This window comes from Diaporthe batatas, assembly GCF_019321695.1.
Source record: "Diaporthe batatas strain CRI 302-4 chromosome Unknown Contig00001, whole genome shotgun sequence".
In the NCBI taxonomy this organism is placed as follows: domain Eukaryota; kingdom Fungi; phylum Ascomycota; class Sordariomycetes; order Diaporthales; family Diaporthaceae; genus Diaporthe; species Diaporthe batatas.
The window spans coordinates 133,012-151,594 of NW_025408548.1; the positions used below are offsets into that span (position 1 = coordinate 133,012).

At 50.9% G+C, this 18,583-nt stretch overlaps 4 protein-coding genes across 4 annotated transcripts; 2 read left to right on the forward strand and 2 right to left on the reverse strand.

Moving 5' to 3' along the window:
* Positions 1-1,631: 1,631 nt before the first annotated feature.
* KVR01_000854 (uncharacterized protein) lies at positions 1,632-3,266 on the reverse strand. Its single transcript, XM_044792284.1, has 5 exons — positions 3,032-3,266; positions 2,850-2,976; positions 2,670-2,793; positions 2,178-2,614; positions 1,632-2,110 (listed from the first exon to the last, which is right to left on the reverse strand). Exons 1-5 carry the CDS (start codon positions 3,167-3,169, stop codon positions 1,788-1,790), a joined length of 1,149 nt encoding a protein of 382 aa, XP_044650803.1. The 5' UTR covers positions 3,170-3,266; the 3' UTR covers positions 1,632-1,787.
* A 4,214-nt stretch (positions 3,267-7,480) lies between these two features.
* Positions 7,481-11,321, forward strand: KVR01_000176 (uncharacterized protein). Its single transcript, XM_044787719.1, has 2 exons — positions 7,481-8,966; positions 9,037-11,321. The coding sequence occupies exons 1-2, from the start codon at positions 8,882-8,884 to the stop codon at positions 10,755-10,757; spliced, it is 1,806 nt and encodes a 601-aa protein (XP_044650125.1). The 5' UTR covers positions 7,481-8,881; the 3' UTR covers positions 10,758-11,321.
* A 514-nt stretch (positions 11,322-11,835) lies between these two features.
* Positions 11,836-14,889, forward strand: KVR01_000081 (uncharacterized protein). The gene is made up of 3 exons (XM_044785836.1): positions 11,836-11,973; positions 12,048-13,302; positions 13,369-14,889. The coding sequence occupies exons 2-3, from the start codon at positions 12,775-12,777 to the stop codon at positions 14,173-14,175; spliced, it is 1,335 nt and encodes a 444-aa protein (XP_044650030.1). The 5' UTR covers positions 11,836-11,973; positions 12,048-12,774; the 3' UTR covers positions 14,176-14,889.
* A 734-nt stretch (positions 14,890-15,623) lies between these two features.
* On the reverse strand, positions 15,624-16,404 carry KVR01_000777 (uncharacterized protein; the record flags this gene model as incomplete). Its single annotated transcript, XM_044781905.1, has 2 exons — positions 15,624-15,696; positions 15,755-16,404. 2 exons carry the CDS (start codon positions 16,402-16,404, stop codon positions 15,624-15,626), a joined length of 723 nt encoding a protein of 240 aa, XP_044650726.1.
* Between the last annotated feature and the right edge of the window lie 2,179 nt (positions 16,405-18,583).

The window sequence follows — 18,583 nt, forward strand, 5'->3', positions numbered from 1 at the left end:
TTGAAGACCAAGTCAGATGGCAAGTTGGGCATCGGCCAAGCCGCCTCAACTGACCCGTGCATCTACAATCCGGTGGTCTCCTTGCGATCAGGAGGGACCAAGACTCCATTGTGGTTAATACACCCTGGGGTTGGAGAGGTACTTGTCTTTGTCGGGCTGGCAAAATACATGGCCGATGATGACAGGCCGCTGTTTGCCCTCAGAGCCCGGGGATTTGAAAACTGTCAGACGCGCTTTTCCTCTATAAGCGAGGCAGTGGACATGTACGTGGCGGCTATCAAGGAACACCAGCCATACGGACCTTATGCGCTGGCAGGCTACAGCTATGGGACCATGCTAGCATTTGAGGTATCTAAGAGACTTCAGGCCTTAGACGGGCCTTCTGCAGTTGGCTTCCTGGGTAGTCTCAATCTGCCACCACACATTAAAACGCGGATGAGACAATTGGACTGGAATATGTGTCTTCTGAGCCTATCATATTTCATTGGACTGACAACCGATGAAATGGCCAACAGTATTGATGAAGAAACTTTCCGTTCATTATCTCGGAAGCACGCCCTGGATCAAGTCCTCAATATTGCGGACCACATGCGCCTCGTGGAGCTGGGGCTAGACAAGCAGGATTTGGTTCGGTGGGCAGATATCTCGTACGGTCTGCAGAGCATGGCAAGTGATTACGAACCGGAAGGGAATGTCAGGTGTATAGATATCTTCCATGCTGAGCCCCTGAAGGCAGTGGCACCATCAAGAGAGGTATGGTTGCGTGAGCACCTAAGCAGGTGGGCGGACTATTCACGAACTGCGCCCGTGTTCCACGAGGTTGGAGGCGCTCACTATACCATGCTCGATTCCGATCATGTCGCAACATTCTCCATCAAGCTAAGATCGGCTTTGCAAGCAAGAGGGTTGTGAGCAGATCGCAGATGCTTTTGGGTGCTCGGTTGCCTTTTTTCTTTATTCAGTCGGTTCAATTCCTGCTCCTTCTGGGAGTGACCACACCACTTTTTGAACAAAGTTCCAATCGCAAGTCCGCAGGAGGCAATGCAATATACAATATTGAAAGCTCGCTTGTCAGTCATGTTAGAATCTTTTGGCCTTGACCAACGGTCCCCATGCATCAAGTAGGTCGGATTGAGGCAGAAACTTTGTGCAAACGAAAGGACTCCATGTATGCTGTGATATCTGTTAGTCGTTTTTGAAAGGTCTAATGACATGTTATTGTCCGAGCTCGTCTCAAACTGTTCATGATCAAATGTAGCCGACGAGTTCGCCCGGAATGCAGCATGGGTTTTAATGGCTTGGATGACCCATACTGTTATGGCTGTCCGGGAAGCAGAAGGCCAATTCCGAATTTGCATGGACACAGCATAACCTGTTCATATCATTTTACGACGGGGAAGTTGACCTCAGGAATCTTCCAAGGAGCATCCACGCTCACAAGTCGTTCAGCTTTGCACGTATCCAGTAACGTTATCCAGGTCTGACGGAATATAACTGTTGGCTCGTTCATTCAGTCCGGTAGATCTATCTACCTAGGTAGGTACTAAAAGTATCTAGGTACGCAAACCCGCTAGAGTGGCCAGAATTTGCATTCACTGGGTGCTGCCAATATTTTTGCGATATTTCCGCCTCAGAGTGGGAAGAGTCTATATTGAAGCTGTCTACGCTCACAACGTCTTCATTAGAAGACGACCCGCTAAGTTTGGTGTTCTCCAAGAGCGTGAGCTCGCGCCATAACTACTTAAGTACATATGTACATGGCTGTCATGTGCATGTGCGGAGATCGGTCACAACTGCCGTTGGAGTCGGACATCCATGACACTCTCATAACTCACGGGATTGTAAGTATACGTCCTGAATAACTCCAGGCCGACACTCCTGAAAGTCTCTCTCCACTGCGCCTCGGTCCGCTCCATGCTGGCAAAAGCAGTTAGCATGGTCATGTCGATTGAGGCGGCATCGAAGTTGACGCCTGTTTCGGGAAAGATCATCTCATCCACAAGCAGAACTGAGTCTATAGTCATAGCCAACTTTGTGTTTTCCAGCAGTTTGCGGACTTTGTGTGGTGGATGGTTGTGAAGCACACCTCTCATGTGATAGAACTTAGCACCTGCAATTTGTTTTGTCAGCTTGACAGCCCTTCTGTGCCTTGCCCACACCGATCAGAGTCCACGTACCTTGAATCGGCTGAGGCTCAAAGAAATCGTACACCATATTCTCCACGCCGGGGGTTGGCAGGGCATTCGCGATCGAGTGCGGGAGATCTTGAAGGATCACTCGGCCTGGGACAGGGCATTTCTCCTTGAACTGGGCACACTGATGACCAACGCCACCACCAACATTGACAAATACTGCTTTGCTGGGATCCCAGTCCTTTGCTTTCTCCATAACCGGATAGACACTAAGCCAGGAAACCTCCGGCTCCCGGCGAAGGGCCATGTAGTCGTTGAAACAGGCCAACTGTTCAGGTTGGTCGGCAAACCACGCAAAAACAGGCAAAGAAGTTTTCCATGCATCTTGAAATGCCGTGTCAAGCTCATCACTGGGGTCCTTGTAGCCAGTTCTTTGCAGGAACCGAGGCAGAGCTTGATACATAGGCGCAGCGGTACCGAAACTGCCAATCTCGTCAGCATTTTCCTTCACGATTCTTGAGGGGGGCCAGAATTTACTAATGAGATATTCCAGCCTCAGTAAGCTTTTCGGTGAGGTTCTTGGTTGTGTGATTCGCCACAAAAGAGCCTTTGCTAACTTCAGTGACTGCTCCAATTGCCGCAAGGTACCGCAGGACACGGTCTGTAGGTCCAGTCAGTGGAAATTTGATGACGAATTGCTGAGAATTCCAAACTCACTTGTCAAAACCAAGTCTGCACCCGCCTTTGTTGAGACATCCTCCACGGTCATCGAGCCAGTGGAGCTGGCTAGTGCCTTGAAGATCCCCAGGTCCATGCCGATCTTGACGGCTGCAGTCTGAAGATTCTATTACCATGTTGTTAGTTCCCTTTGATTCAACTCGATGCACGCATTCTCATACCATGTGTCCGTATCTATGAATGGTGTCATTCGGGGTCTCCAAAGAGTAAGCCAAGTTGTGCAGAGCCACCATGAGTGCCCGGCGGCCCTGCTCACCCTTGGCCGCCAGAGCCCTGAACTCTTGGAAGGCCGAGTCCATGCTGCTGACTGAGTAGAATAAAATCAATTAACAATGATCGCAGGGCAAAAAAAAAAAGTTTGAGTCGAGCGACTAATTCTGTTGGAGTGCCTCTGAAATTGCGCTGATGAGTGATGTGGAAGGCCGGCGTTGCTCAGCCCTTTTATTTCCCAATCAGAATATCCCGGATGAAGGGGTGGGAAAGTGAGTGCTAGGTACACGCCACACTGATGGGTCATTGGGGCCCAGACTCTGCGCCGCACGGGGCGTTACATCGTTGGGCTGCCCGGTGGAGCCTCGGGATGGTTGGTGTTTAAACGAGCAAGTACTGGTGACATGAGCTTCATGAGGACGCAGCCAAGGTTTTTCAGCATGAAATGATTGACGCACGCCCTTGTCATGATCACACTCCCTATCCATCAGGAAGTTGGACCCAGCCGGAAACAACTCCCGAGCTGAATGAACCCAGAGCCTGCTGTTGGCAGCTAGACTGTTTACCATCTCAATCGGGGGTACCTAGGTACCTCGGGTATGTGCCCCTCATGCAGCAATCTTTGCAGTTGGATCAGGAGCAGTGGTGTATAAAAGTGATGGTGATCCCCCCTAAAGTGTGGTGGTCACAGGATGAGTGTACGAGTAAAATCTTTTTCAGACTCACACAAGCTGCCATCGATTTCAAGCCCGACTTCCCATTAGACCCCCTATCTTGCCCAGGACACTCAACCAAAGAAGCATGGCTTGGACCGAGAATTTACCATTGCTGGCGTTCTTCGCTGTCAGCCTTTTCCTTTGCCAATTAGTGGTTGCGATTTGTTTCCCATCCACTAAGAAAGCGCCCGAGGTATGGGATCAGCTTGAGCATGTCGGTCTCTCCTCCAGCGGCCCACTTCCTTGGACTCGAGCATTTGTGGCATCCATCACGTCAACTCGAAAGTACGCGTCTGAAGGCTACCAAAGATTCTCCAAAGCACTCAACCTGCCATTCGCTCTCCCTACTACCTGGACAGGCAGGGCACTCGTGGTCCTGCCGCCATCAATGTTACACCACATGCTTACCCGACCTGACAAGCTACCTGGGAGCGATATCGCCAACATTCTGGGACTCATCGAGACTATTCAGCTTCCATATGTTATCAGCGATCCTGATATCTATATGAATGCGCTCCACTTCGATGTTGTCCGCAGAAAGATGTCCAAGAAAGACATGCATCTCTTCGCTGCCAGTCAGGCTGAGGAAATTGACTGTGCTTTCCGCGAGTACTGGGGTGTATCTAAAGAGTGGGTCACGATTGATGGTTGGGATGGGTGCGGTCGTATAATCGCACGTGCTGCCGAACGTATGATGCTAGGGCTACCAATGGGCCGGGACGAGAAACTCCTCGAAGCATCTCGCTTGTATGCTAACTCCGTGCTATTGGGCGGTGCCGTCATCAACTGCTTCCCACCTATGCTTCGAAAGATTGTTGCGCCCGTCATAGCGCTCCGAGCCAAGTATTACCAGTCACGCTGTGTTGAGATACTGGTTCCCCTGATTGACGAGAGACTGAAGTTATGGCATCAAGAGAAAGAAGGCCCAGTAAGTTTGGAAGGCAGCTCTCGTCATGAAACTTGAATTCCTGCTAATTAATCACGCCCAGGATGACTTCCTTCAATGGCTGATCGCCACCTGCGCCAAGGACGGCCCTCATCAGCTGCATGCCCCAAGGATTGCGAATAGACTCATAGCATTGATGACACCTCTCATCTTCGCTGTCTGTTATATGTTCGCACATTCAGTCCTCGACCTCTATGGTAGCCCGTCCAAAGACGACTTCGTCAGCGGCCTGGAGGCAGAATGCCGAAGTGTTTCCGTACTTCATGGTGGCTTGTCAACAACAGAAGCGATCGACTCTCTTTACCGTGTGGACTCAACAATTAGAGAGTCTATGCGTACATCTGATGTGGCCGTTGTGAATCTCTACCGGGACGTTATGTCTGGTGACCTCGACATTGGCAACGGCATTGTCATCCCCCAAGGCATGCGGATGGCCTTTCCAACGCAGAATATACACCTCGATCCTGAAAATTACGAAGATCCTCTTCGTTTCGACGCATTCAGATTTTCCCGCAAGTTCGAAGGCATAGACAAGTCCGCTCAACAACAGATAGCCCACGAGCGCGAATTAATCGTGACTCCTACATTGTCCTTCCTTCCTCTTGGGTACGGAAGACATGCTTGTCCAGGGCGCTGGTTTGCCGCTCAGACAATGAAGCAAGCTTTGGCTTATATCATATTGAACTATGATGTGGAGCTTGTGGGGGGGCCAGTGAAGAGAAAGGCATTGCTGAACACAATGGTGCCTCCAGTCGACGCTAGACTAAGGATTCGCCGTAGATATTAGTAAATATTCAATGGCATCACTACCATAATGATTAAATATCTTTGTCACAAAAGAACGTTCACAAAAGGAGCATGATTATTCCGAACAAGAGAGTACCAGTTGACACGTGGGCACATCCAACTAAAAGGCACCTGGGCAGCTTGGAAAACTTTCAAGGTTGCGTACAAATGCCGCTTCACGGCGAGGCACTTACTATTACAAGAGACAAATTCAACCCGCATAGAAAAAAGAATCAATCTACACAAACTCACCTACTTACCTGGGCACCCAGCTCACCCCCAGATCCGCGCCTGCCTCCGCGCCCTCGTAAAAGAAAGCCTCCGCCGGAGGCGCGACACTTCAAAGCCCACGACGAGGTCCTCGGAGACATTGGCAGCCGGCTCCCAGCTGTCAAATTCCGATCCCCAGCCCTCCCACCGGATGAGGTACTGGCGCGCGCCACGCGGGCCCCAGGCCTCGACGATGCGCTCCACGCGGTAGACCTCGACGCCGCTGGCCTCTGTGTACAGCGGGCGCGGCGAGGGCGGGGAGGAGAGGGCGGGCGAGACCGGCGGCAGCGCTGGGGTTGGGGGGATCACCGCTTGTGTCTCAGCCTCCTCGGCTTCGGTTTGCGCCGCTGGGGCCGGGGTTTCCTCCGGGATATCGGGTGTTTCGGGGATACTCACCAGCTCTCGTATCTCGGGGCGGCTAAAAAACTGTTCGTTAGTTTCCTCAACCACCGGCACTGGCTCCTCTGCAGCTTGAGGGGACTCCTCGATAGTCTCAGGAGCCAGGGGAGGATTATCACTCATGTTGTCCTCGATGCTCGCCAGTTGCCTGCTGTTGACTTCGTGGTCAAAGACAGCAGGAGGCTCGCCTCCTTCTCCGCTGGGCTGCTGCGGCGTCAGCTGGAGTAACGCTGGGTCAATACATTCATCCTCGATCGGTATGTGCTGCCGGTATAGGTCGTAGAAGGATGGTCCTAATGAGCCGTCTTGCGAAGAGTACGAACTTTCTCCTGGGGGGTTAGTAACCATCACCCGGCGGACCTGGTTTTGGTACCACCATTCAAGCTCTGCGAAAGACATCCCCATACTTTCTAGATGACCACGGGATAAGATACTGGCTGCTTTTTTTGCTCAGGTGTCGGCTGTCAGCCACTCTGAAGCGCTATTGGCAGTATTACCGCCTGTGTGTCGTCAGCTGTTGTGAGGATATATAGTAGCGCAGTTTGGAACCACGAATACGTCCACAAAGCACTTGCAGCGGGAAGCCATTTCATTCTTGTGTCTTTGTGTATTCACAATGCCATTGTCATTTGGGCTGCTCACGTATTCTCACCCAGGCGTGAGTCCCTTATGATGTACTAAGTATTGTTTTTACAAAGACACGGGCAGGGCCCATGGGGTTAAAATGGAAACGCGGCACGACGCCACTATTTCACGCCGACGAGACAATAGGCACCTTGAAGGAAGCCATTCTCAACAAAGCTAGATAAACAGACCATAGCCTGTGCTTTGGTCAGTCACCCACGGGCCATCGAGGACTGACTACAGTGGGGCTTATGCCGTAGGAACTGTATGAAGGCGCCGTATATGGCTTCGGACGTATACGGAATAGACACAAACCCTAGAGCGGTGATGTTCAAGATTTTCCAAAGCTCAAGGGGTGCCAGAACAAGGCTAATCGCATAAGCAAGCAGGGCAGAAAAAACATGAGCACCCCCAAAAATGCACACATACAGCCAAATCCAAGATGACGCGGCTGGAGGCGTGCGATTTCCACTGAGACCTCCCACCCGATCCAAACTGATTCATCAAACTGTCCTCGTGCGTCGACTGAAGGTCAAATCTCAGTTCACTCATATAAATTCAGAGGTATGTATTAGTAGTAAACCAGGGTAGATACTAACACAAGAGGTTGCTGCAGCTGGCAAGTAAGGACAAAACGCGCGAAGAAAATATATAGTACCAATTTATTCAGCAGTCCATCCCACCACAACGACCTTCCGATCCCAGACCTTGCCGAGTTGGGAGAATGCCCGAGGCTATCAACGCATAATTCCAGATCAAAGTAAAGTGAGGCAACTCCGAGGGATCGGCCAAGATCTCCAGCCAAGGCATTGATTCGGTGGATCGTGCATTAGAGCGCCATGTCCCCGAAGTACCTAGGTAAGTAGTTCTCCGAGCAGTAGGTACCAAGCAAGCACGTATCTCCACGAGTCCTCCTCCGCCGAATACCCAGGGAAGTAACTACCTAGGTAACATCCACAACGCAGCCTCGTCCTCTAACCCATGCCAGGCATGCATGCATAGTTACACAACATCACAGAATCCAAATTCGCCACGGCGGCCGGCAGAATAATCATCCCTCCCTCCCTCGGGTCGCCATGCCATGCCATCCCAACCCCAGGAATCTCATCTCAGCACACTCACACTCGCACCTCGAGCCGAGCCGCGCGCGGCGGTTTCCCCGGATCGGATGGATCCTAGTTACTTTATCCCCCCCGTGGAGCAAGCAGGTCAGGAGGGCAACCTTGCTTGTTATGCGCGAGTCCAACATGACGAGACGCGAGCGAGGCTTGGATTGACCACAGCGGGCACAGCACAAATGCTGCTTTGGGATCACCCACTATTGGATTATGCTTATGGTGTAACATGCTTATTAATAGAACGAAAACGCAAACTGCACGTTGCACACCGCCAGGCGCCAGCCGCGAGCCGCGAGCCAGCGTTGCAGTGGATCGGATCGCAGCGGTCGACCCCAACATGCCCGCCTGCCGTGGAGTATGCATGGACCCCCAGAGTGGGGTGAGTGTGCCGCGCGGGTCGGCCTGGTCGGATGAGACGCAGATTGGTGGGTAGGACAAAGATGCCCACAACACGCAGCTCCTGGCAGGATACCATTTGCACCCATCTGGTCCAGCCCAACAGCAGTCGACGCCTGGGTCTGTCAGAAACTGAGCAGAAAGTGCTGATGTGTTGGTCCTTGACCAACACATCAGCAGCGTCAGCGCTAATTGCATTACTCGTGGGGCCTGCCCACTTTCGGCTAAGAAATAGTTCTTTCGAGCCTTGTGGCGTAACACGTGGGATTTGATTGTTGCGTTAATCTTGCGAAACCAGGCTCGGCCCGCGTCCTATTCGTCTGAAGGAAGCGACTATAGGGTGCTGTCGAGGTTATTTGTGGAAAAGAGACGGCGTAGGGGACCAGATGGTGCGTGGGGGCGGCCGGGACAGAAGGTATATAAGTCCAGCATCTCTGCGACGTCTTCCCAACATCTCTTTCTTTTAATCTAGCCATAGAAACCATAGATCTCGAAGAGCAACTTGCACGCAGCCTTGATCCTTTATTCGACTTACAATTTGCAACCATGTCCTCTGAAGTCAAGACGGAATTCCTCGTGGTGGGCGCAGGCCCGGCAGGAGCAGCTCTTGCAAGCTTTCTCGGACAGAATGGTATGTATGCCCGGGTTTCGTGGAAACCTCCCGAGCTGGTTGCGTGACTCACACTAATCTGGCCGCGCAGGGATGAAGGGACTGATGATCGCTGGTGCATCCGGCACGGCAGACACGCCCAGGGCTCATCTCGTGAACCCGTTCACACTGGAGTGCCTGCGTGACCTCGATGTTGAAGACGATGCCATGAGATTGTCTGTTCCGCCAGAGATGATTGGGGCGTTCCGGTATTCCAAAAGTCTTCTTGGCCAGGAGTTGGGGAATGTTGAGCACTGGGAGGGTGTGCACGACAATGCGATGAAAATCAAAAAATACACGCCCTCCAGATGGGTCGACCTGCCACAGACATACCTCGATCCTATCCTGGTCAAGCACGCGTCTCACCATGGATTCCCAACACGGTTCTCGACGCAGCTTGTCTCGGCAGAGAAGGACTCGACGGGAGAGTGGGTCTGCACGGTGCAGGACCTTGTCCGTGACGACACTTATCGCATCCGGACCAAATATCTCTTTGGCGCCGATGGTGGTCGCAGCCAGGTCGCCAGGTCCACCAATGCCAGACTGGAATCGCAGCCCTCATCGGGGATTGCCTGTAACATCTTGTTCAAGGCTGAACTATCACACCTGATGGAGGGGAAACACGCGCAGCTGCACACCATCATCAACCCAAGCGGCAACTCGCGGTTTGGCAATGGGCCTGTGGTGCGGATGGTCCGCCCGTCTAGCCAGTGGATGCTGATCTCCTTCTTCCCCGGCATCACGGCTGACCAGGACCCGTTCAAGGGAGTCAGCCCAGAAGACCCAGAGCTCATGTCGTGGGTCCGTGAGAAGATTGGGCTGGATGAAAACCCACTGACCAAGGACATCGAGGTGAAGATCGAGCGGCTTGACCCATGGGTCGTCAGGGAGACAGTTGCGCAAGACTTTACGCCTGAGAAGAACGCGTTCCTGTTGGGTGACGCAGCACACCGTCACCCGCCCTCGTATGGCCTTGGAAGCAACACCTGCGTCCAGGACGGATACAACCTGGGCTGGAAAGCGGCATTCGTGGCCAAGGGTCTCGCTGGCCCAGGGCTCCTTGAGACGTACAACACGGAGCGGCAGCCGGTGGGCGCACAGCTGGTCAGGGAGGCCAACCGGTGCCTGCTTATGCACGTAAATGTATGGGCGTCGCTCGGGATGATGGCGGAGAGCCAGCAAGAACGGGAGCGTATCCACGGCCTCCTGACTGAGACGAGTGCGGAGGGAGAGGCGCGGCGGCGGCAACTTCACGAGGCCATGGAGGCCAAGATGGGGGAGGGCAAGAGTCTCGGGCTGTGCATGAACCAGTGGTATGAGTCGACGGCGGTGTACCTCGAGGACGAGCCAGGGCCACGAGTTGTGCCAGATGGCTTCGATCGTATCTCGGACGTACATGTGTCGACGTACCCGGGCACGCGGCTACCACACGCGTGGCTGGACAAGCCGGCCAGGAGAAAGGCCATCTCGACGCACGACCTGGCTGGGAAGGGGGCGTTTTGCCTGCTGACGGGGTATGGGGGAGATGACTGGAAGGAAGCAGCGCGTAAGATCTCAGCCAAGACGGGCATCCCCATCAACGCGCACAGCATCGGGTTTGGCCTTGAGTGGCAGGACGTGTACCGCGAGTGGTACGAGAGGAGGGGCGTTGAAGACTCTGGCTGTGTGCTGGTCCGGCCGGACCGGTTCGTGGCGTGGAGGAGCCCCAAGGTGGTGGAGGACTGCGAGGGCAAGCTGGCGGCGGTGTTGGACAAGATCCTGTCCCGCAGCTAAGGCCATGTGCAGACATAGATAGATGCACGGGCCCGTGGTGCCGTATGCCAAAGAACTGTTGACCACTGGTTGGACTCGTGTATACCAGGTCGAGCATAGCATATAGATTAGATAGTCGTCCACGTGAATAGCATATCATTTCATTTCGAGTGCCGAGCAGACTGAAAGCAAGGTTTGGGTCCACGGGAAGAATGAGCCATGGCTGTTGATGCTGACGATGCTGACGATGCTGGCGACGTCAGTGAAGCCTGCACGAACCAGTTCCAAGGACTCGCTTGGCTCGCAAGGATGGCGTCACCTGCACGCGACGTTCGTTATCTTGGCCTGGAGTCGCATCAGACATTAATTAGCCTGCAGGCTTGGTGCGGGACTAGAGAGCAGCAACACACGCATTCTAAGTTCGAACCTGGCTTGTGTACATGCTGGCTGGCACGCGACACGTCCCCAAAGTTCTGCGTGTAGAAAAGAGACTGAAAGAGACGGCGTAGGCGCGTGACGAGATTGCATGAAGTGAAGCCTAGTCAACGGCTTGGATCTAAGATTGGCGCGCGAAGTGGCATAGTGACGGCGTCGACACGGCCGATCCCTGCTGGAGACGGTGTCGGTCCATTTTAGTCCTGGGATGTGACGGCGGGAGCTGGAACTGCACGTGAGGATAAGAACGAGATAACGTGGGCGAGGCAGGTGCCAGGTACCTGTGCAATGTACCTCGCACCCCACCTAGCCGCCTACAATTCGGTTCGGCGACCTTGGAACAGTGGCCGACGGTTCATCAAGCGGGAGATTGCGCCACCACCAGACTGGCAGGCTGGGCCTTTCTGAAGAGGACAGACTACCTCTTGAGAGTAATCTAGGGTCGGTAGGTTAATTTGCAACCCTGGCTCTCAGACATGAGTGGCTAAAGGGGCTCGTCCAACTTCCAAGTTCCAAGGTTTTACTCGATACTGTGGGTGATTGGTGAGCGACGTGGTAATAACGGCAAGGCGGGAAGGACAGGCGGACAGACGGACTGCACAGGTACGTACTGTACAACTGACTGATGAATCTCTGCTTGCGTTTTCTGCCTTGCGCTGCCGTATGCTGTAGTACTTCGTACCGTCACTCTTTCCCTCCGTCAATCATCGTCTTTTTGCATCCTCGCAATCCATCCTGTCTGACTGACTGCTGGCTCTTTCAAGGGACAAGACTGCCCACCAGCCCACCTACCAAAGCAAAGGTACTTGAGTTGGACCCCTTGTCACATGCCTGCCCAGGCCAGCCTACCCCGGGATCGACTGACATGAAGAAAAGAAGCAGGTCAACCATCCACCCAGGCCACCGCCCACCACAACTGCGACGCGACGCGACACCACGCTGCAACTGCACCACCCGACCTGCCTCGACCGTTGCAGTCCTCGTGACACTCGGCTCCAGCTCCAGCTCCAGCTCCAGCTGCAGAACCCCCCTGTGTCAGCAGGCCAGGCAGCTCAGCTCCTGCCAAGACGAACCGCCAGAACGGGCACTTGGGCACGTCGAGAAAATCCAGCGAGGGCTTCCAACACCACCAACAGCCCTGTCGAACCCGCCCATTCAGCACTTCACGAGGTCATCTCGCCGCAGATGCATCCTCAAGGCTGATCCATATCCTCTCTCTCTCTCTCGCCCCGGTCTCCCCGACTCTCTTCTTCCGCCTCTCGACCGGTCCCACAAGCTGCCATCTCTGCCTCGCTCCAACCTGCCGCGACGCCCCGCCTGTCATAGCTCCCTGCTCCCTGCTCCTCCCTTCGCAGCTGCCAGTCGCCCGGGGATAGCTGCCACAACGGAGCCGACCAAGTTCCACCTCGTACGCCTGTCAAGACCACTTCTCTCTGATCATCGGTAGCCTCGCCGAACCCATCTCGAAGCCGCCAGCTCGGCCTGTCTCGACACCGACCGACAACCGGCGTCGAGCTCAGCAGCGAGCCCCTCCATCCCCGCTCCTCCTCCGCCCACCACCCAAGACGGCGGCTCCGCCAGCCTCGCACATAGCTACTTCGACATGTGGGCTATTTTCAAGGTCCTCTCTGGCGCAGTCTACCTGCTGTCCATCATCCTCTCAATACCCATCGCTTTCGATGTCGGCGGTCGCGACTCGGGCCTTGCCTACAGCCTGTCCATCTTTCTCTTCTACTTTTTCTACAGCTTCCTCAAGGCCATAACACCCCCCAACTCGCGCGTGCGCTGGACTTTGACCAACATCCTCGGCGCTCTGCAGTGGCTTGTCCTCCCTAGCCTCCTCATCTGGTCCCTCAGCCGCTTCTCCGTCGATGCCGGCTCCACGGATTGGGTCTCGAGGACCCTGGGCCTCGTTCGACCCGCCGCGAAATACACCGACAGCTGGCACGAGTGGTTCTTCGGTCAGGGTGGCATGCTGGAACACCTGACCCTGGGGGGCTGGGACAGCGGCCTGAGCTATTCGAGCCCCATCTTCCAGCTGCTCGAGGGCTTCTGCAGCCTGCTGGTCATCCAGGCCGCCGGCCAGATCACTCGATGGCTCGTTAACAGGGGCCGGAGTGACACCTGGATAGTAAGTTGGCACGCCCATCCGTGAACCCCCCATCGTCCTCGCTGACCACAGTGTGTTTCACTCTAGATCGTGCTCGTTGTTTTCTCCGGATCCATCACCGCCACCGCCGTCTTCTTCCTCTGGCGCGTCGCCAGGTTCCCACAGATCGGCAACCTCGACGCGACCCTGATCGGCGTGACTATCACCTCGGCCGTCTTCCTCTGCGCCTTCGGTATCGGCAGCGGTAGGGGCAACCCCGTCGAATCCTCCCTCCTGTTTGCATACATCGTCCTATGCATCTATCAGATCTTCACAGACTATCTTCCTTCGCCCGAAGGAGCGGCTGCCCAGGCCGCCGCCGGGGAACACGCCGCAGCCGCACAGCCCGAGTTCCCTCCCCTGCCACCTGTCATTATGGCATCCTACTCGACCCTCCTGCACATGCTGGGCCAGCTCCCCGACGCCCTCAGCTCCTCCCTGACCTTCTTGTGGGCCGCCTTCCAGACCATCACGCCCAGCGTCATAATATCACTCACCTATCGCATCATCGTGTTTTACTGCGCCACCCGGATCATACCCGCCGTGCGAGAGTCGGGTGCCAGGGCCCTCATGGATGAGCCTTCCAACCTCGATGATTCTTCCGACGCGGCCAACAAGCTCATGAGCTTCCTGTCGTGGTTCTCGCCATCCATCCTGATCGCCGTCTACACGAGCCTCCTGCTGCAGCACTTCTCCGTCGCCGCGACCGATGGCGACAGCATCGGCTGGACTCTTAGGGGGGGCGACGCCGGCGGAAATCTATGGCGCTGGATGAACGTCGCCGCCACAATGGGTCTCTACGCCATCGAGCTATACCTGGGCAAGGATGAGGTGGACCACTGGAAGATCGACTGAGCTTTTGACCGAGATGGGGTGCGTGACATGTCTCGGTGCGCCCAACGCGTTTGCCTATTAGGCGACGAGTTGTGAGCAGGACATGGTCATTTATTTGTGATGCCTGGCCGTCTCCCTCTACAGCATGGAGATGAGTGCACACATTTATATAAATCCAGGCTTTTGGTCCGCTCCGATTACGACAGAGCGCACGCCTGATGGCCGAGTATGTGCCCAAAATTGGGTAGATGGGAACAGGCATGCGCGGCTATACTGTAGTCCGAATACGAGCGAGACAACACCATTACCTGGGTGGCAAGGACACCCTCCAGTCACCAGAGGACGAACGTCCCTTGGAGAGTTGATTGGGAGTCCGAAAGAAGCGCCCGGGGACAAATAGATGATAAATCCCGGGATACAACAGTTAAGGTAGTGATTCGAGAATGGATGGATGCACAACGAGGCTAGGGACGTGCAGAGCCTCGATGCTTGGCGCAACAGAATACTATGGGACTCAATCCAGCACAGTGGTGGTGGATGCGGTGCGGTTCTTCATGCTCCTGAACAGGGAATATGCAGTCCAGGCCAGCGTGTTTGAACCGGCCCGCTGCTATATCTTTTTTTCCTTTTGTTTTGATCTCTCTAATCCGAGATCTCATGGGATGAATGGGTGGATATCCCATCCAGTATCAATCAGTTAAACAATACATAGCAATTACCATCCAATTAAGAACAGAATAAGCCACCCAGCGCTCACCCAGCTGAGCCTTGATGGGCCAGAACGTTTGCCACATAAGCAAGCGTGGGCAAGAAAGCCTCGGAATGCATGCGAGTGAGAGTCAGGGACGGCATGGAAACAACCGCAATCACGTGGCGCGCCCTTGGGTTGTTACATATGGAAACATAGTGCTCCATTCAACCGGTCTCAGGTAGGATCTTCTCGCTTGAACAATGTGAGTGAATGGTTTGAGACGGAATGCTGGCGCGATAGACCGCTCGGCTAAAAAACCATGATAACTAATTCGTCCAGTTGGCTATCCGAGCGGTCTATAAGCCCGTACCGTCACATGGTGGGCCAAATCCAAGGTGAAGATTAGCTTGGTTTGTCTATCTATACTTAACTTAAACTCGTTGTAAATAAGCTCGGATATTCATAAGGCAAGACACGGATAGTGTAGGGCAACATTTAACCTTGGTATACCAACCTTCTTTATACTACTTACTAAGTTACTAATCGCACCCCTGACCCCAAGGAACCTTGGAATCATCATGACTCCCCCCCCCCCCTTTGGTTAACCACCATCGATACACGTGCCTCTTTCTTGTCTTTTAAGGACTCCCTAACAATCCGCCTTTGACCAATGTCTCGCAATCTTTCCGGCACTTCTCGAAGTCTTCTGTTGAGATGGTTGCTGTGTCCGACGAAGGCGTTGTGTCACCAAGTGATTCTACTTCTTCCAACAAATCCTTCAACTGCTGATAGCGCCCTCTCCAGCACCGGTCGATGATAGAGTCCAAACGCCTATCTTGTAGCTCTGGGAACTTCATGCCCTGGAGTAAGTCAATAATCACTGAACCCCGATCGTCCCTATCCTCGTACGGTTCGAAGCCATATAGCATGCAGTAGAGGTTAGACCCGATGGCAAACTGTTCGGTTCTCGCCCCGTTGACCCCATACGAGCCCCTCTCACCCCCTACATCATCGGCATCTTCGCCTAGCAGCCGAGCCCATGGGGCGCCATTCCCGCTCGAAGGTTCACCAATCTTCTCGGCACAGTCGAAGTCCGCTAGCTTGAGATGGTCTCTATCTAGGAGAAGGTTGCTCGGGCGTAGGTCGCCGTGGACGTAGCCTAGAGACTCTAGCCAGACCACCGCACTGCAGAGCTCCCTGAGCCACTGCTCTACCAGCTTGACTGGCTCCTTCTTTGTCACACGAAGGACCCGCCCAAAAGGTTCATCGCGGATCTGATTTGACTTCAAGCGGTCGTCGAGAGACCCACCGCTCATAAAGGCGAGGAAGTTGGCGTTTGGGAGGCGTAGGAAGCTTCGAATGACATACGGGCAGTGTGGTTGTGGATTCTTCTCGAAAATATCAAACATGTTATTCTCTTTGGCGAATTCTTCAGAATCCGGCGTCCGAGCATATTTGAGAGCAATGTGATCATTGATTTGGAACACCCATCCGATTGCTCCTCGGGAGAGAAATAGATACGCAGAAATCTGTCCAGGGAATTTGACAACGGTTGACATCTTGTGACTGAAAAGACTGACGCTTATCTCAGCACGTGGTTTAGCAATACGTACTAAGCTCGCTCCTTGCTTGTATCTAGGTATGGAATCCGCAATCAGTTTTGCGTTCGAGGGGAAAGTGCCCCTCAAATCACAGCGGGGTATCCGTGGGCTTCGGCTTCCCGAAGTTCACTTACCTACTACTACTACTAGAGCAGTAGGTAATACTAAAGCCCTTCCATCTAAAAGCCCCACATAATTTTAAAAGTATTAAAACTTAAAGTTATATTCTTTAAATAAATATAATAACTAGCATTTCATTATATCTTATTAATATTAAAACCACTTAATAAAAATAATTAAAAATATAATATTTAAATTAAATACTATCTAGTTTCACTCCTCCTCCTATATGTCCGAGGATGTACATGGCGCATTCATTTCTACTTCGGCTTCTATTCCGCATACTTCCGGGGACATGCATGTGAGGGTAGACAAAGATTTGCATATTGAGAGACGTTCTGTACAAGGGGCTCTGATTGCAGTACTATCCATCTGATTGCACAAGACCCCTGAAGAATATGAATCATATTTTAATGCAATAAATGGTATCCTTCGCTTTCTCAATTGTTTCCCGCGAACCGTTAAGTGCATTAGATGGCATTCTTTATGTATGGAGAATTCTGGCCGGTCCCGAGCGCTGATGCGGCCGCCATCGGACCATGACAGAAGTCTTGTGAAACCTTGTCGTTCTATCGCGAAAGTGGCCGAGAGCGAAGAGGATCCCGGACATGATTCTGAATACCTGTCGCTCTTGCGCATGTATAACAAAATTCCCTTGACGTCGTCTGTCTTTGCCTGGTCGGGATGCGGCGATCTTCCAATGCCGGGTCTTCCAGCAGCCGGACCCTCAGCTTCAACGCTCATATCACGAAAGAAAAATAACAAGGGACCCCATCGCCATTTTCATTCAACTATACTTATAACTAGACGGTAGATTCTCTGGGTTTGGGGGAACCCTTCTCTCCTAGAGTTCTATTCATAGATGTGGTTCCTAGTTAATCTTTCATTACAAATAGATTTGATTATAAGAACGGATATTCGCACCTATAAAAATAGATAATACACTCACTTATACCCTTTTTAAATTTTGTTAAAAGTTATCTATTAGTATATAATAATATGAAATATTCTTTTATTTAATTTTATTTCTTAAGTATATATATATATAAAATTAAAGTTAATTAAAGATTATATTTATATTTTTATTTTTATTTTTAATTAATATATAATTATTAATTATTAGATTATAAGTTAGTTTCTAATAAAGTTATAAGAATATATAAAATAATTAAATACTTTATTTTTATACTTAAATAAAAATCTTATTTAAAGTTAAAGGAAAAGTTATAATATAACTTTTTTATAAAATTTAAAATTTATTATTATTTATAGAATATTAATTTTATAATAATAATTATAAAGTTAAATTTTATATTATTATAAAATAAGAGACTTTAGCTATATTATTTTTCCTTTATATTATATAACTATCTTTTAATTTAACTATTTATTTCTTCCTTTAAAGCTTACATATAAAGTCTTTAATAACTTTATATATATCTTTATAATTCTCTTATAAAGAAACTTTAAATCTACTCTTTTCTTTATTTCTATTATATTTTTATATAAAAGTTAATAATTATTAATAATAAAAGTATAAACTTAAAGAAGGATAAGTTTATTATACTCTTTCTTTACCTTTTATAAATTACTTTTAAAACTTTATTTAAGAGTTTTAACGCTTAATTATAAAAGTTTTAAAGATAGTATATTATAAATTATTTCTTTATCTTAAATTCTTTTAAAGTTAATAATTATATATTTTAATAAAAATTATAATATTAGCTTACTTAATAAAGGTTTTATTAATATATATATATTTAAAAGGATAACTTTTAGTTAAACTTTCTTTAATATAATTTATTTATATAATAACTATTTTTAAATTTAATTTTACTATATAACTCCTTTATAATATTTCAATTAATATTATTATTAAAATAATACCTCTTAACTTTATTTATATATTATAAAGTTAAAATTATAAATACTTATTATATTATAATTATTATTATTAACATTATATTCTTTTTAAGTATTAAGTTTTAAATACTTACTACTATATAAAGGTACTATA

Excerpts from the sequence above, each read along its gene's own strand:
- KVR01_000081 (XM_044785836.1), top strand. The coding sequence starts at position 12,775 with ATGTGGGCTATTTTCAAGGTCCTCTCTGGCGCAGTCTACCTGCTGTCC. Across the intron at positions 13,303-13,368 it reads GCCGGAGTGACACCTGGATA|ATCGTGCTCGTTGTTTTCTC; the intron begins GTAAGTTGGCAC and ends GTTTCACTCTAG.
- KVR01_000176 (XM_044787719.1), top strand. The coding sequence starts at position 8,882 with ATGTCCTCTGAAGTCAAGACGGAATTCCTCGTGGTGGGCGCAGGCCCG. Across the intron at positions 8,967-9,036 it reads AAGCTTTCTCGGACAGAATG|GGATGAAGGGACTGATGATC; the intron begins GTATGTATGCCC and ends CTGGCCGCGCAG.
- KVR01_000854 (XM_044792284.1), bottom strand. The coding sequence starts at position 3,169 with ATGGACTCGGCCTTCCAAGAGTTCAGGGCTCTGGCGGCCAAGGGTGAG. Across the intron at positions 2,977-3,031 it reads TTCATAGATACGGACACATG|AATCTTCAGACTGCAGCCGT; the intron begins GTATGAGAATGC and ends ACATGGTAATAG. Across the intron at positions 2,111-2,177 it reads TGAGCCTCAGCCGATTCAAG|GTGCTAAGTTCTATCACATG; the intron begins GTACGTGGACTC and ends AACAAATTGCAG.